General features: G+C 38.1%; 1 protein-coding gene across 3 annotated transcripts; it reads right to left on the bottom strand.

The window, feature by feature from the left end:
* Positions 1-4,892: 4,892 nt before the first annotated feature.
* On the bottom strand, positions 4,893-18,293 carry DUT (deoxyuridine triphosphatase). Of its 3 annotated transcripts, none has more exons than XM_083850109.1 (7): positions 18,165-18,293; positions 17,728-17,878; positions 16,243-16,334; positions 15,256-15,300; positions 7,712-7,786; positions 6,775-6,845; positions 4,893-6,341 (listed from the first exon to the last, which is right to left on the bottom strand). In XM_083850109.1, the coding sequence occupies exons 1-7, from the start codon at positions 18,169-18,171 to the stop codon at positions 6,285-6,287; spliced, it is 498 nt and encodes a 165-aa protein (XP_083706235.1). In that variant the 5' UTR covers positions 18,172-18,293; the 3' UTR covers positions 4,893-6,284. The 3 variants fall into 3 exon arrangements, with proteins under 3 accessions (XP_083706235.1, XP_083706234.1, XP_083706236.1); XM_083850108.1 differs by lacking the exon at positions 18,165-18,293 and adding an exon at positions 18,020-18,143; XM_083850110.1 differs by lacking the exons at positions 15,256-15,300; positions 18,165-18,293 and adding an exon at positions 18,020-18,159.
* Positions 18,294-18,296: the final 3 nt, after the last annotated feature.

The following is an 18,296-nucleotide window of genomic DNA, read 5'->3' as shown; positions in this document are numbered from 1 at the left end:
CACACAATCAGGCTTAGTTGCAAAGGAAAGGGAGAAGTTTTCTTCCAACTAGGACACACAGTTATTTTGTCTTGGCGACTTGAGACAACCTCTCGGACTAGCTAGGAATCCATAAACCACAAAATACTCATGCTAAAAGAATCTGGCTAAAGATAATACTTTCATGACTATTTGTTTTTTCTTTTTCTTTTTACAAAACAAATTCCTTTGCAGTAATCAATAGTAATCAAAAGAACTTTCTTCAGTTCAAGGACACCAGCTTTAAATGTTAAGGCTACAAGCAATATTAATTGATACGAAACTCTAGTATCTGTTACAAAATTTACTATACAAATGTCTTCTAAAAAGTCATTGTTTTTTTTGATGTCACAAAATAGTAATATTAAAGTCTATGGTGAAACAAGCAAATGTGCATACATAGCTCACATTTGTTTAACTAAGCATAGTTTTGTATATTAAAAACAGTATTTGCTTTCTGGATGAGGGCTCTTGAATTATAAAATTAATTTGTCAGGTTTTCCGACTTGGCAGGGCAAAAGGTTTTCTTGCTGTGTTCTAACAGAGAAGGGGAAAAGCATCACTTCAGCAGTAAAGGGCCAAATAGCCACACAGTTAATGGAGGGCAAATTTAGGAAAATAATTACGTTAATTCACTTCAGACCTGATCCTGCAACCTTTAACCATGGAATGACATTCTTTGCCCAGCAGCAGATCCAAATTTACACTTTACAGAATAACATCCTTACTGATGTAGAGATTGCCAAATAGCTGTTAGTGAGGGAAGTGCCCTGTGTGCCAATTCTAGAAATCAGTAAGGCAGTACAGTTTGCCCTATATTTCCAGACTTTTGGTACCTTACGTAACTAGGTACAAAATACTCATTTTTATTGCAGATTCTTTTCTTTGGAAGTGCAGTCATGTGCAATCAGATGGAATAAGTGTGCTGATAATTTTCCTTCAGAAACCGTAATGATTAGCGATGTGGACACCTTTCAGGCAGAAACCATGAGGCACTGAAGCAAGCATTCACTTTTCTTGCACTTGAGGTCACAAATTTATGCAAGTCAAAAATGTTGGGCCTGCCAAAAACATCATGCTACACTCCACCAAATAAAAGGACACTGTTATTCTTACAAGGAAAGGTTTGACAGGACAGGAAATAGGCAGGGTCATAGAAGTTTACTTAATACTGAAACTTATTTAACCATCTTTAAGCCAAAATACAATGATAGTTATAAAAATATATATAGAAGGTGTGTGTGTGTGTGTGGGGAAATACAAGAGTAGTGGACTGAGCTATTGTAAGAGTAGCAACCAATACAGAAACTAGGGAATTTTAATAAAAATTCCCTTAATTCATGTTACTGTATGTCACTTGCCTTTACTGGGTTAACATGCATTAACTAAGTTTAATTAATGTCCTGAAGTTGCAGCAAAAGGCATCTGATCTGGAGAATCCAATGCAGTTTATCAAGCTATACACTACTTTCATTACAATGCAATCCTTAAGTAAACTACATTCCACTTAAAGGAATGGAGGAAGGGGGAATAAGAGCAGAATGAATATGAAAGATAGGAAAAATGTTGCTGTTCACTACAATTTTCCATTTTTGTTGAAACACAGCAGGAGAGCAAAGCCACAGGCTTCTCTACTGCTCTTGCATGCCAGGAGGGATTATGCAAACACTGCAACCACCCAAATCTTATTTAAATTACAGTCATTGTTCCCCCTTTAATGGTTATACTTTTGCCTGCTTTCACTCAAATATTGCTGCATCTTGCTTTCCGCCAACTTAGTCCCAATGGGAGTCATCAACTCTTAATTACAGATGAACAGATCTCTGAAAAATACCTCTGGAGGAAAAAAGTAGAAAAAGCAAACTTTAAGTGCCATCTAGTGGCTGATTTATTGAAAAACATTAGATCCAAAAACTTCTGAGTGTGACCCAGAGAGTAATACAACTGTAGCTGAACTAAGAAAGCAGTGCTTGAATTCACAGCTACCAAAGACCAGGTTAATACTTCGAGGAAACAAGAAAAGGACTAGAAATAAATGGTGTTATTACCATAATTTTTCTTTTAAGCTTTTAGCCTGAAGTGGAGAGCTCAAATGGTAGGAATCATGTAGTGATCACCTGTTTCCTTAAAGACTCTCATCAGCTTATCGGAATGTGTAACCTTCCAAGTTGTCATATGTATTTCAGTTCAAATTGGAAAACTGAACCCTCTCACATCTCAAAAATGGTACCTAAACGATGGTGGTGAAGCTGGACCCAAGAATCTCAATTCAAAGGTTAGCCTTCTCCACCAAATTCATCTGGAGTTGAAGGTCAGATTTTCCTCCATCTCTATTTTTAACAAGTCAAATTCATTTCTAAAAGAAAGAAGGCAGACTGTTAGCAGCAATATCCTTTTCCCTTCCCTGCAGGAAAAAGCCACTTTCTGCAGTAGACGAGAATTCTCCTTCCCCCAAATTATTTCCCATTATAAAAGGTCCACATTCCTTTCACACAATGAGATTCTGCAGTATCATTCCTCAAGCTTTAGGCAACTCCTCTTGTAGATAACATGCCCCTTCTACAAATAACCAGTAGTTAACAGTGTAAGCTTTAAACAGGTTCAGACAAAGCTTTTTGTGAGACAATGGAGAGCAGCTCAATAGCATTTTAATTTTTTTTTGCCTTTTTTTTTTTTTTTTTGCAAATAGCATTTTACTTCCAAGTTGTTTCAGAGCTTTCCATCTCTTTGGTCTCATACAGTGAGCCTTGGGAACCGCTCCTCAGTGACAGATTTTGGAGAGAAAAATCTGTCTATATATCTTTGATGTAAGACTTGCACGTTAGTTTCTGGCTTCTTGTGAGGTGATTTAATCACGCATGTCATTCAGTCAAAGACATACCTAGCCAGCTTTTCACTGAATTACAGAACTAATTTATAACTAGTTGTTAGGTAGGCTAGTAATGAGCAAGATCAACAAGGTTAGTAGTCCTCTCTTCCTTTTGCTAATATAAAAATTCTTAAACATGATTATTTTTTTTATTAAAACAGGATCAAATATGCTAATTAAAGCTTAGAATTATAAAGTGTAAACTTTGCTGAAAAAGTACCAGTCTATCTTCTCCCTACTTATAGGAAAAGGGTAAGTCATATGAGTAAGAGCCAGGGGAATTTTCAAGAAAAATAAAATAAATAAATAATTAAAAAAACTAAACTGCTCCAACAGGTGCTCACAAGGAAACATTAGAATAATCTGGAGGGCATTGCTTTCCATGTCCATTGTAAATGAGAGTCTGCAGGACTCTTAAAACTACATATCAACTTCAGAACATTCAATATGCTGGTATGTAACTTGGTACCTTGTAAGAAGTATTTATCTTCTACAGCTTTGCTACTCATATTGAAGCAAAACCCCAACTCTATTAAAGGAATTATCAGAATTTGTTATGTTAGTGCAGTGGTTTGATGCATACAGGGAAGAGTTTGGTGTAGAGATGAGCTTGAAAGCATTTCCATCGTTTCAGATACTTTTTTTTTCCCCAAGAAACCCTACTGGCAAAAACCTTGCAGTAATCTTAAGCTCATTACATGCTTCATGCTTCTCTAGATAACAACTGAGGAGACTGATGAAAGGGAACTCAACTATATACCAGTTTTCAAAATAAGTGAGCCTTTTTTGGTAAAGATACTTACTGGCCTGTATGTTGACAAATTACAACAGGCATGGATCTATATATTTACTGTCCCGTTTCTTCCTCATGCATCCTATCTTCTGAAATTGGTGGTGGTTAGAAAAAGCATGTTTCCTCTTATCTCAGTATCTGAAGTACTATTATTATTCAAAAATAGAAATTAGATGTTTCCAACAGTTACCACAAATGATGTATAATATCAAGAAACCTTTACACTTTTTCCTTGTGGGTTACTGTTTCAAGTGAGGTCATCTTAAATCTTTTAAGGACTTATGTCAATATATCCTGTGCTCCTTTTGTTGTTGTTTTTGTTTTTTGCTGGGGAAGAGGGAGGGAAGAAAAGAGAAGCAGAAAAACTTGCCCTCATCTTAAACTCCAGCAAGAAGAAAGCTTTACAGAAAGGATTTTGTTATTTTAGGTCATTTAAATAGCCTTTTGTAATTGAAGTTCTTTTCTGGCAGATATATATATATAAAGGAAAGGAATATATACGGGAAGACACTTAGTGTCAAGATTAGTTTTTCCAGTTGATGTAGAACTTTATTGGTATGATGTGCTTCTTGCTCACAATAGGTTTTGGCACGGTAAGCCTGCTTATGAAAGTCTGGGTATACAGATAAAAGAAACATATGGTAAGGGTGTAGGGGGGGAAAAAGGCACTGATAAAAATGTACATGGAGGGAAACATTTTTACCCTGGTCAAAGAGAAATGTATTTGCAGTTTCTGCACTGCCACATCAAGGTAATGACTATCCTATGATTAAAAGAACTGGGATGCTGTCATATTACACATTATTTTCCAGCTTCTTAGGGAAGTGATAACGTGTTAAAATTTGGAAATAGCTGGTTCTAGACAAGGACATGAAACAAGGACAACAGAACTATAATCTCAGACTACCAAGGAGAAGAACTCGTAAACGTCTAGGTCTATGAAAACTTTCTATCTTGCCACTGCTGAAACACTACTTAAAGCATTTTTTGTACCTGTGACCTTTCACCTAAGAAAACAAAAAAATACAGACAGATACAGGAAAAAAAAAATCAGTTTGACAGCCTCACAGCCTTTTCCAATTCCTTTCTGTACAGTAGAATATTCATGACTCTTTCCTTTTCGTTCTTCCTCTTGTGTGCACGCTCTTTCACCTGAAAGCTTTCAAGTCATTAGAGATTCCCACCTGTTAGAGAAACAATCAGGTTTGGGACTCATATTAAAGAGGATTTTATTAACTGGTCAAAATGCAACAAGTATGCCCACTGGAAAAAGGAAAAAAAAAAAAAAAGGCAGTTTATGCAGTGCTGCAGTAATTCAGAATCATTCTTCCATACAGTAACTTATTCATGATTTTGTCAACAAGCAGCAGATTTCATAGCATTTATTTACTATAGCTAAGTAATTTCCAGATGAGCTGTGTTACTTAGATCAAACATTAACTTTATATATTTATATATATAAGTATGTTTTATGTTATATATATGTTATATATATATAAATGTTATATATATATAATGAACATTAACAAACATTAACACATAGACTCTTCATAAACACCCTCAGTTAATTCAAAGAGTGTGTTACCTACTTTATTCAAAGTAAAGACCACCTTTGAAACAACAAAATCAATGAGTTTCCTACTACTTCCTTGTGTTCAGGTTCATGCTTTAAATGCTTAAATACTATATGTTTTATGAATTGAGGTCCTTGTTTGATTCTTTACATGTATTAACACCTGAGGTTTGTCTGAATGGAGAAAACAACTCTTACTATTCTTGTATCCACGTTTAAATAAGTAAATTTATTAAAATCTATCTGAGGTGAATGCTGCCTGATCTCGTACTGACAAAAACTTACTGCTGCACACTCCCACAAGGCACAATTTGTTCTGCATTTTTTTATTTAGAAAAAAAAACACAAAAGCACCAATTTGAGCAGCAAATAAGAATCCAACAAGATTAAGGTAATTAATACTTCCTCTGCTTTGAAAATTGAAATTTGAAAATATATTGGCTGCTCTATTAATAGAGTGCTGAAAAAATCACTGTTTGAGGACTAGGCTAAGGATCAAAGCCAGAACATTAGCTTTAAGCAGAAACATGCATTTTTGACAGGTAGAAGTGCAATAGTAAATATCTTCACCTTATTCTGATTTAGGTCAGAGCAGGAAGTCATACCGGTAGCTGTATTATCATCGATTCTTTATGAAATAAGCTCTCAGCATGAAATACTGGATTTCAGAAGATTAACACAAACTGGCATTTCTGTTTAGGTAAGTAAACTAAGGATGAGAAAAATAAAATCACATTATTAAATTATTTTTAAATTTATTGCAGTATAATCAGCACAAACAAGTACTTATTACTGAGGACCAAAAAGCTACAAAAAATAAATCATCAACCAATCAATCAAGTCATTCATGCACATTTCCCCCATAATGCAGCTGAATTAACTGCCTATAAACATAAAAAGGAGAACAAGTACAGAAATGTTGTATAAAACTTGAGATTATTTTTATGTACATCTAAATCCCACTCCTAACTCAAATGAAAATTTAGGAGTAACAAAAAAGCAACAACACAGAAAGCATATTAAAATAATTTTCAGTTCTTTCCTGTAGAACCAAAGCCACCTTCGCCACGTTCTGTATCATCTAGAGCCTGAAAGACATCAATGATGATAAGCTGTTTTAGTGTTTTAACTTGCCTTTAATTTTTACACAACAGGTATCATCTACCATCGAGAAAGATACATTTACTCAGCTTCTAGCTAGCTATAATGTAAACTAAAATAAAACATAAGAGACAGATAGTTTTGAATACTTTCTGTACAAGTTTAAACAAATACCAAATGAAAATATTTCTCATGTGCCTTTTACCTCTGAAGACTTAAACAAAAAAACCAAACCCTCCAGTTAAATGCATGCAAAGTGTAAAGATTTTTATTCAAAACAGCATGGTAGCGTTGCTGCCTAACACTGAAAGTAGTTTTAACACAAAGTATTTATTTAAACCATAAATTTCAGCTTATATACAACTATCTTAAACTACTGATTCTTGAAGATAGCAGAAATATTTCCTTTTGTTAACTTACTTGAACTTCTTCTAGCTCAGGATAGAAAATGCGTTCGCAGATGAGCTGGGCAATCCTATCCCCTTTCTTAACTGCAACAAAGTTAAATTATTATTTCCTTTTTTAAAAAAGCAAACAACCAATACATAGCTTAGACAATCCCTTTCTAGGAGTATGAGAACGTATTTAAGTGTAAATACTTATCCGAAGCTTAGTTAAGCAAACATTAATAGTCCCAGAAATATACAGGATGTGATAAACTTGTGCTTAGGCCTCATAAATTAAGTTTCAACAGCAATACTAGCTCAAGAGATCTCTGCTCATTCCTGCTGCGACACCGTGGCATCTTAAGTGTTATTATGCATAAATACTGCAGATGCTGTGAGACAGTTCCACGATGTAGCTCCCTTGTGAACTAGATGCAGGAATTAATTTCCCTGGGGCAAAAAAAAAACAACCTGAACTGATAAAAGGAAAACAAAAACTCTGGTTAATACCAATTTCATTCAGAGAACTTTTGTAAGAAGCTTGTAGCCTTTTCTGCCACTTCACAGCCCAAATCACTAGCAGTATCTTAACTGTGTGCTGAGGCTTAAAACTGCATTTGCAAAAGGAGAGCATGATTAAGGAAAAATTCTATCTTTATTATTCATATTTCCCAGAATCCCAGACTTTCTATCTCAAATCTTTTTTGCCGAGCAAGAAATAAACCAAATTACAAAGTTGTACTTCAGTAAAGCTCATGAATCTAAAGGTTAGCTAAGTAGTTCTAATTAGTTCTCTAATTTAATAGTAGAAACTTTTCAGGTTTCCTTAACAGGACATTAAGTTTATATGTTTTTGTTAACTGTAAAAATGTTCTCAGATAACTTTATCTCTGCTTAGACTTTTAAACAAAATTAGTTTCTCATTTCCCATCAGATGGCTGAAAACAGGCTTTGTCTAGCTCAACACTTACCTTCAAAAGTCTCCTTGCCAAAGTTGAAGAGTACCACACCAACATTTCCCCTGTAATCTTCATCAATAACACCAGCTGACAAAGAATTAAGAAAGATACGCGGTTAATAAATGTTGTCAGTATTTTAAATAATGCTGGTTTAGATTAGGTAGGTGAATGCCGTATCTCATACTGACATCCTTTATACTACTGGTGCAATTAAACAATATATATGAAAACACTGACACATCTAAAACTGCTAGTTAATCTTACAAAAAGAACTGAAAAGCACCGTCATGTATTAAGAAGTGTTTTGCCATTGTACTACTAATTTTAGTTGTAATACCCTATCTGAAATCAAGACAGCTGTACCAATTTCAGCCTCCATTTATTCTGCTAACTACAGCTCCTAGAGTATCAAGCACAAATTTGTTTTCTTAACTTTAACACTTTATTTAGGAACTATGGATTTACATGGATTCCAGTCCCTTATTTTAGGCAAGCTAAAAGAACTAAAGCTTTAAGGAACTGAGGGTTTCCTCATGGATTAAAAGCACATAGCAAAGCACAAAGGCTGGGAAGACCTGAGTTCTTGTTCTTCTGCTGTGAAAGGCTGAGGGTAGGACTTCTGTAAGGTGCATACCAGGGCTGATTCCCTCATTTCAGAAGCAATGGGAGCATCCACGGGAGGAATACCCAGCTACATTCAAGCGTAAATACTGTATAAATAGCTTTCTATTATATATAAACTATTAACTCTATATTTGATAATCTTTAGAAAGGTACTTCAGGAGATTATTTATCTATATATATAAATTACCATTCAGGTTCTCTTTTCCCCTCTCAGATACAGGAAGTATGTTTCTAATAGGAAAAAATGGAAATTAGATTTCCCTGTGGACCAAAGTATGTATTTTGAAGTCTGCTTGCAGAAACACTAAAACGAATGTCCTTCCCAGGCATTCAAGGAATTGTACATACAAAATACTATCCGTAGATCATAGATGTCAAAATAAATTGTAGTATGACTATACTTTACTTTGAATTTTTATTGCTGAAGCACAACATATATAAGTAAGAATAGAAAATGAAGGTTTTTTCTCTGTTTCTTCAGCTGCGTGAAAGCACTGCCATATGTACCATACGTAATGTTACTGTGTGATCTCTGCACTTGTTCTGGTGTGGAAAGGTATCTATAGAGCTCTATTTCCCATGTAATGTTATGGGTTAGTCCAACCACATTTCTGAAAAGTAGCCTAATTAAGCTGCTAGTAAGATCAGGAGTATCCCCGAGTTCTGGAAAACCAGCAAAACATGCAGTTCTTGTGTTAGCTCACTGGTATTTGTGTGCAATTGTTCAAAGGGATCCTACCTGCAGAATACTGTCAGAAGTAAGAGTCAACAAATTTTAGGGGTTGCTATGTATGAACGTTTTCCAGAATCGAAGTTAAAAAAAAAAAAATCCTGAATATAGTGTTTGGTTTGGTTGATTCAAAGAGCTTGATGTACTGAAGCTACAGGTACAAGTCCTGTACTGTTTGTTTGTTTTAGGTTAGACCAACTTTCTGAAAGTCATCAGCTAAATTGAGCATCACAATGCATCACTTACATTAGTCATCACATCTAAGAGGTTTCTTGCACAATTTCTACCACAGTTCAATATTACAATTCAATATTTAAAACCTTTAAAAACCAAACCCTGAGAGCCTGTGTCAGTGTATACGCAGAAGAGAATGAACTATAAAATACTGTGAAAGCTGCTTCTCACTTCTAGAAATGTAGTCTACCTTCCTCCTTTTAAAACACAAGATAATCTATAATCCCTAAGCAAGGGGTGACACAAAGTGTTAGTGGGAGTGCTACACATATAATTTATACATACTACATATATGCATGAGAAAGGGAGATTCAACCAATTGTTAATATCAGTCCAAACTGTTTTAAGCATCACTCAAGTTCAGCGGTCAGTTGCCCATTAATTTGGTGCTTTTGTTGACATGCATCAATCAGCTGAAGAGCTGAAAGTCAGGGTTTATATTTGGCAGATAAAATTGTGTACATATGCTCATAAATGCCCATTAAAAGATCATTAGCTCTTTGGATACATCCTTAATTTGACAAACCATTCTCAAGCATTTCTGTGCAGCTAAGAAAACATTTTTCTAGACTATATGCTGGGACAGATAATGTAATTAGAGACTGATAATGGAATTTGCTAGTTTAACATATCAAGGGCTAGTTTTATTTGTGTTATAGTATTCTGCTCTGATGTAACACAATACTCTAAAGTGATTCTTAAAGTCTAATTCTATTTAAATAGATATTAAGCTTTTGTGGGTATAGAATGTATCAATTAAAGTAATATCCTTAAATTTATACAGGTAAGAAAATCCTGTCACATTTCTGCTGGAATTATCTAAAGAAAATCTAAATTATCTAAATTATTAATTATTTAGATAATTAAATTATCTAAAGAACAATTGGTGCAACTTAAAGGCATTTTAACTGCTAATGATGCTTCTTGGTCTACCTGTCATTCCTACTATTTTCTGGAGGGGAAAAAAAAGAACAGTATCTAAAACCTAGCTTGTGTTGGAGTGTCTGGAGCTTAACTGCATGTTAGTATTCTCTCTCTTCTTAAACTTCAAACCATTTTTTTTGAAAGGAGTGATACTGATTACAGCGGATATACTAATCTACAATCCACCTAGTCAGATGTGTTCCCTGACTTTTAAACAATGGCATTAGCAGAATCTCAGCTTTATGTATAGGCACTAAAATTTATTTTACAAATATTGGCTGAAAAGCTTGTCATGAACAGACACCAATTTCTTTTGACCACCTAACCTACTTGAGTACTACTAAAGAGACTGGCAATGAGTTTTGGGGTAATAATATGGAGCTATTATTTAAAAGCATACAGAAAACACTGAGTATTTATATTTCTACAACTATCTTAACATTATTACTTTTAGAAATCAGGCTGCCATAACTCCTTCTTGTATTCATCATAGCTTTCAGACTGGGCATCCAAGGGTCATACCCTCCCCACAAATATGTAATGCTAGATGAAGTTGAGTATGTTTGTAAGAGAATCCTGCCCTTCAATTAATATATATCATGTTCTAACACCAGTCGCTACAAGTTTGCCATGTGTTTAACCACTGTTGGCAGTAAGCTAGTAAAATTCTTCTGAAAATTGTTCAAGCTTAAACTTTAGGTAGTTTCTCTTAAAAGTGGCTTTTCAGCAGTGGCCACTTCCATTTGAGAAACCTGTAATTTGTAAATATCACTTTAAAATTCAGGCTTCCTTCTTCATTTCAGCAAGCTTACCACCGGAGAGGATGACCCAGACCAAAGAAATAAAATAGCGTGTAAAATGGAAGACAGGTGAGCTCTCTAGGAATTGAAAACCGTCTGGTAATTCAATGTGGAACACTGATGGAACACTGATTTCTGTGTCTGAACTGGTCAGCAACATTTAAAACGTAAGTTACTTACAATATTCAGTCGACCAGGAAAAACTCTCACTAAAGCACTTAAGTTTTGTAAGCTTAGCTATAAAGTAAACAATTTTTGTAAAGAATCTACAGAGAGCTTCAGACTTATTTTCTAGTAGGTGAGAATTGCGCTTCCCACACACTTCTACGGATGAAAGCTTTCCAGCAGATGCAGAGTAAGGACATTTTTTTTTTCCTCAAAAGCATACATAATACAAACAAAACTTGCAATCACAGTTGAAGGTATGTATTAAGAAATAATTTTAAAATATATTTTGTGGCCAAACCCCCTAGTCTAATGCTGCGCTGAATGACTGAAATACTTTCAAAGCCACAATAACTTCAAATTCCATGAAATAATTCCATTTTGTGTAAAGTTTCTGTAAAATTAATTGCCTTCCAATCCTTTTCTCTTTAAATGTATTATACCTCCATTCACATAGTCTGAGCTTAACCACCACCTGGATTGAGTTCAAACTATACTATTTGTATCAGAAAATATATGATCCTTGGAAGATACAAGAAGGTGTAATCCAGGAGGACCTGACAGTCCTCCTTCTGCATGGGGTCAGAAACAAACTGTATGTACTGGGCATACTGGAAAAAAAAAAAGTAAGTTTTTTGCCTTGGCATTCTGTTATTCCACAACACCAAGCTGCAATAATTACACACACTGCTGAGCACTAAGACTCTCTTCTAAATTACGTGTATTGGGTGGAAATAGTCTAAATCATTTTTGGAAAAATTGTGCATTAGAATTGGCAGTCTGACATACTGTCTTACTCTGTCAGAACTCTGGCATATCATTTTTTGGGAAAGCATCCACACCTAGCAGATGTGAATTCTGAACGTGTTCTTGCATGATCCCAATTCTTCCTCCTTGACTTGCAGGACTTCTTACAATGTATTTTTACTTAAATGGGTAATGGCTTTCATTGTTAGAAATGTACCTAGGCAGGACAAATTAAAATGATATAGCAATTGTTGTTTGTTTTTTTCCTTCATAAAAGGTCCTCTACTAACTGTTAGTAATCATTTTACTTGCGTTTTTTAAACTCTTGTTTTTTGAAAAACTGAACATAGGTCATCCTGTTAAGTACTTTTTATTTCCTTCAAGTACCTCCTAGTTTAACTTTCAGATCAAGAAGTGTTAGTGTATGTATTTTTCCATAAATTAAAAAGTGTTTGTGTCACTTTTAAGAATCACACACTAGTAGACCATGTACGCTATATAGTCACAGGTGTATAGAGACTCTTTGATTCCTATCTTAGTGCTCTCCTTTTCATGTTACCCAGCAAAACCTGAAATAAATTGCAAAGAGGAGTTACTGCACAGGGTTTTTATGAGGCAGAAAATGTATTATTCTGAACTGTATTCTTGTACTGTTAGAACACTTTAAGATACATTTAGAGGTAGTTAAATTGCTGAGGTTGCAGCTGAGCGCAGTCTAACTCCAGAACAATCACAGCAGTGAGAATTTTGTGATGTAGATATCATTTTATAATAAAGTATTAACAGAATTGCCTGTGACCTGATCAACTCCACTGCAAGACTTTTGACATCATTTATGTCATGCTGCAGTTATAGGGATATGGCAAAAGGATGATGAGACTTTCATAAAGGTTTCTGTTTTTATGTATATACGCCTATAATAATTGTTTTTAGAGATCCGTGAATTTCTAATTAAGGAAAAGTTCAAAGTATATTAAAAGACAACCTGTCTAAAACACATCTGTTGCTAAAACTGATAAAAAAAGTAAAGACATGTAGAAAGTGGGATTTGCTTTACTTGTTTCAAAAGATTTTCAGATTTTAAGTCAATAAACGTACAAAGTTAGTTTAAATTTTATTTGCTTTATATTTGTTGCATTTTGATCACTACGAGTAAATTAAAGTTCTTTGTAACCTAATGAACAATTTTCTGCAAGTGAAGAACTGCCCACAATAATGGTGTATTCCAGTGGTTTTTATCATTTTATTTGTGTACAATCACTGTGTCTTCTGCATAAAAGAAAATCATAGAATCATAGAATCATAGAATATCCTGAGTTGGAAGGGACCCTTAAGGATCATCAAGTCCAACTCTTGATACCGCACAGGTCTACCCAAAAGTTCAGACCATGTGACTAAGTGCACAGTCCAATCTCTTCTTAAATTCAGACAGGCTCGGTGCAGTGACCACTTCCCTGGGGAGCCTGTTCCAGTGTGCAACCACCCTCTCTGTGAAGAACCCCCTCCTGATGTCAAGCCTAAATTTCCCCTGCCTCAGCTTAACCCCGTTCCCGCGGGTCCTGTCACTGGTGTTAATGGAGAAAAGGTCTCCTGCCTCTCGACACCCCCTTACGAGGAAGTTGTAGACTGTGATGAGGTCTCCCCTCAGCCTCCTCTTCTCCAGGCTGAACAGGCCCAGTGACCTCAGCCGTTCCTCGTACGTCTTCCCCTCCAGGCCTTTCACCATCTTCGTAGCCCTCCTCTGTACACTCTCCAACAGTTTCATGTCCTTTTTATACTGTGGTGCCCAGAACTGCACACAGTACTCGAGGTGAGGCCGCACCAGCGCAGAGTAGAGCGGGACAATCACCTCCCTTGACCTACTAGCGATGCCGTGCTTGATGCACCCCAGGACACGGTTGGCCCTCCTGGCCGCCAGGGCACACTGCTGGCTCATATTCAACTTGCTGTCTACCACGACCCCCAGATCCCTCTCTTCTAGGCTGCTCTCCAGCATCTCATCGCCCAGTCTGTATGTGCAGCCAGGGTTTCCCCGTCCCAGGTGCAGGACCCGGCACTTGCTCTTATTGAACTTCATGCGGTTGGTGATCGCCCAGCTCTCCAACCTATCCAGATCCCTCTGCAAGGCCTTTCCACCCTCATTCGAGTCCACAACTCCTCCAAGTTTGGTGTCATCAGCAAACTTGCTCAAAATACCTTCTATTCCTACATCCAGATCGTTTATAAAAATATTGAAAAGTACCGGCCCTAAAATGGAGCCTTGAGGGACCCCACTGGTGACCGCCCGCCAGCCTGACGCAGCCCCATTTACCATAACCCTTTGGGCCCTGCCCGTTAGCCAATTGCTCACCCATCGTATGATGTTTTTATTTAGCTGTATGGTGGACATTTTGTCCAGTAGGATCCTATGGGAAACTGTGTCAAAAGCCTTGCTGAAGTCCAAAAAAATCACATCAGCTGGTTTCCCTTGGTCCATCATACGGGTGATCTTATCATAAAAGGAAATCAGGTTAGTTAGGCAGGACCTACCCTTCACAAACCCATGCTGGCTGGGACCAATGACTGCTTTGTCCCCCAGGTGAGCCTCAATAAGTTCGAGAACCATCTTCTCCATGATTTTACCAGGCACTGACGTGAGACTGACAGGCCTGTAATTGCTAGGGTCTTCTTTCTGACCCTTCTTGTAAATCGGCACAACATTTGCCAGCTTCCAGTCTACCGGGACCTCTCCAAATTCCCAGGATCGTTGAAAAATAATTGAGAGAGGTTCCGCGATGACGTCCGCCAGCTCTTTCAGCACCCGGGGATGAATCCCATCCGGACCCATGGACTTGTAGGGATCCAGGTGGAGTAGCAAATCCCGCACACGTTCAGGGTCGGTTGGGAGTTTGTCATCCCCACCGTCCCGGTCCTCCAGCTCAGGGCACCCTGGGTCCCGAAGCCCATCAAAAAATCTGATCATCAAAATCTTATGCTTTAATTTAATTCACTCAGACCTTACACTATGCTGAAAAGAATCACACACGTGTTTCATGAAAATGAAGAAAGCATACTGTAAAAAATCATTTTAAAGTCTAAATTCCAAAATAACTTCTATGCCATGCACTGCTTACATGAATGCTATGTGGTTATTACAGGAAAATCAGTAATAAGCCATAAAGTTTTGAAGTAATTGTGATTTACTGGTCTTTGAGGGTATTACTCAATTATCTCCTTTTGCCAGACAACTAATGAAGCCAGCATTATTTATTTACACATATTACAATGTGAAATTAAGGCACTTCTAACAATCAAGATTTACGAAGTTATAGTAAAAATAACAAAAATCTTACCACCAACATCTATGAAGTGCTTTGCAGCTAAGCCAGAACGTGGTGCTAGAAAACAAGAATTTTAAGTGTATTTATTTTGTTTTTAAACTCTTATAAAATATTTATAGGTTAGCGTGTTTGCATGAAGTTGTGTCAGCAAGAACTGTTTCCACAGTCTTTCTAAAATAAATGTGATTTTACAGGAACTACTGTAAGTGTTATTGTATATATTAAAAAAAAAAAAGCAGCTGCTACAAGCTACATTAAGACTGAAATCTTTAAATGATGCAAGTATATCCTTGTTTAGACCACCAACTGCAGAGCAGGTTTCTCCAAAGAATGCTGGAGCAGACAATGACTATCTAGTGTTGGTTTATTTTTGGCTGTTACCACTGTTCTGGAATAATCTCAGAAGATTATTAGGTCAATCCATTTTAGTTACGATGGAAAACAGTATCTGACAAGCAATTTACTAAGAACATTACAAACATTAAATGACGTGCAGTTGTTTTTTTAATATATATCTTGGCCTACTTTAATGAGGTGCTAAAAGTTACTCTCTCCAGAATTCTTTGTTTGGATTAAAATAAATTCATGTGCACTCTCCTTTTAGATGAAAGGAAACAGCAAACTCTAAGCATGTTCTTCCACTGAGATAGCTGTTTGTCTGTTTGTTTTTACTTAAGGATTTATATGTAATTCAGAAAAAGAATGAACAAAACATAATAGCTTGTACACATTCTCTCAATTATTTTGTCACTAAAAGTAGTAAAATTCTACCATACTCTCCTATTTCAGAGTTTTTATTTTTAAATAGTCAAGGGTGCATTTTCCATTTATCCATTATTCATTGGTCTTTGTCATTTGAATTCTGAAACTGCAGAGAAATAATTAACTACTGCATAGCCTATGAAGTTGTATGCAGGTTATGAACATTTTTACTAGCAAACTTCAAATGTTTTTCACAAATACCTACTGTTAGGCTTAATAAACCGCCTGCTTACTTACCTACCCGGCCATAGCAACCAGAAGGAAGGGCAATTTGAATGTCTGTTTTCACTACAGCCTTTTCCATAGGTGGTATCACACAGTCGTAGGCACTACATTACGGAAAGAAACACTAGTTTATACAGAATATTGAAAAAAGACATCTCTGTATTTTAAGGTACAAAATTACCCGGAATTACTCCTGCTGGGACATGAGAGAACATGACCTACCACGGAATTTATACAAGAAACAGTTACAGATTGACGATATTCGTATAAAATACAAGACCCTCCCATTTTCACAGTACTAGCTTTCAGTAGCATCATTTGAGCAGCATAACTGTGAAATTGTTTCTTAACTGTTTTTAACTGGTAAGGGAGAGACAAAACATATAAATTAACTTGAAATTAACCAGGTCAATGAGGATGTGCAATTTTGTGTGCCAAAGAAACTTTAAGGAGTTTCTCTTCTGATTAAGCTTTCTACAGCAGGTGAGCTAGCTATAACCTAAAAATCTACTGCAAAATATTAAATTATGTTAAATTTTAGGCAACTTTTTTTTCTGAGCAGGTCAGAAGTTTAAAATTTGCACAATTCTACTGAATTTAACTCAGAACTAGAGAGATTTTAAGCTCTTTCTCACACCAGACAACTGGAGGCTTAAGGAAAGGGGGTGGTGACAGTACCATGCAGTGAGGTTGTTCTACTGTTTTAGGCCAGCAAATCATGGCCTTGAGGAAGAACTTATTTTTAAACACATGGAAGTATCAAAAAGTTTTCTGTGAAGCTGTCTTTTTCCAGGTGTACAGTACACCACTGGAACAAGACAAAAACAAACCTGGAAAAATTGAATACAATATAAAGCGTTGAGCGTGGCAGAGCACAGAGATGCGTAAAACCTCAGAGAGGAAGTCCGATGGTTAAGGGGAAAAAAAATACAGGATGGATATTTAAGTGATACTACAAAAAGAAATTAGAAGAAGGCAGAGTACAGTGCAGCCATAGCTAGTGATTGTATCTGATCACTGAACAATGCAAACAACCATGTGCTGATATTCCTAGACATAATGCATGCCTTTCAACAACGCTTATCAGTTGAAGCAAACCCAGCCCTGTGCAGCCATGACCAGGGCTCCTGCTGGGCGCACTATCAAACTGCCACAACTTCTTTTGGCCGCAGCACCCAACGGCCAAGAGGAGAGCGGCAAAGCAATAAGCTCTGGCAGACCAAACCCATGAGTGCTGACTTTTTTTTATTATTTCACAGGAAAGCACCCGGTGCTAGTGCCAGCAGGAGCTCATGCTGCCATGCCAAGCCTGACAGCGCTGCTGCCTGACGGCCTGGGGGCTGCGGCATGGCTGGAGCTCTGGAAATGCGGGGAGAGGGACAGGCACAAGGGAGCCGAGGCACCTGCCGGCCCCACGAGGCGGAGAGGGACGAGGACAAGGGAGCTGAGGCGCAGGGTGGCTGCCCGCCGCTGACAGGCCCCGGGGAGGAACCTCACCTGTACAAGTCGTAGCCCGCGGCTCGAGCGGAGCCCCTGGAGGGAGCAAAGGCGTTCTCGGAGAGCTTGGTGAAGCGGAGCCTCGCGGAGGGCTCCCCGGGCGCCGAGCTCATGTGCCTCTTGCTGGGGGACGGCTGGGAGCAGGGCATGGCTGCGTGGGGCGACGCAGAGCTGGTCGTGAGGAGGGTCAAAAAGCGCGCGAAAACGCGAGGCGGGAACCGCTCAGCCCCCGCCTCCCCCTGCCGCTGAAGGGGGGGGCCGCCCCCTCCCTTCCCCTCCGCCCTCCCCTTACGGAGCCGCAGGAGCCGCACGAAACGGGCCGCCATGGGGGCGGTGCAACGCCTCAGGGCGCCCGGCGCTCCCCGCTGCTGGCCGGGGGGCGGCGGGCTAGGGGGCAGGAACAACCCCCGCTGGCTTCAGCCCGGCCCGGGCCGTACCTGCCATGCGGCACGGAGCAGCCCCGGAGCGCGGCGACGGCGGCGCCGCTGAGGGGCGGGCGGACCCCGCGGGGCGTGCAGCCTTGCAGGGGAAGGCGATGGCGGCTGCACGGCGGGCGGGGCTCGGCCACG

This window comes from Anser anser (genome assembly GCF_964211835.1).
Source record: "Anser anser genome assembly, chromosome: 10".
NCBI classification, from domain to species: domain Eukaryota; kingdom Metazoa; phylum Chordata; class Aves; order Anseriformes; family Anatidae; genus Anser; species Anser anser.
The sequence above is the reverse complement of the archived record's forward strand: the minus strand, read 5'-3'. Positions and strand labels throughout refer to the sequence as shown.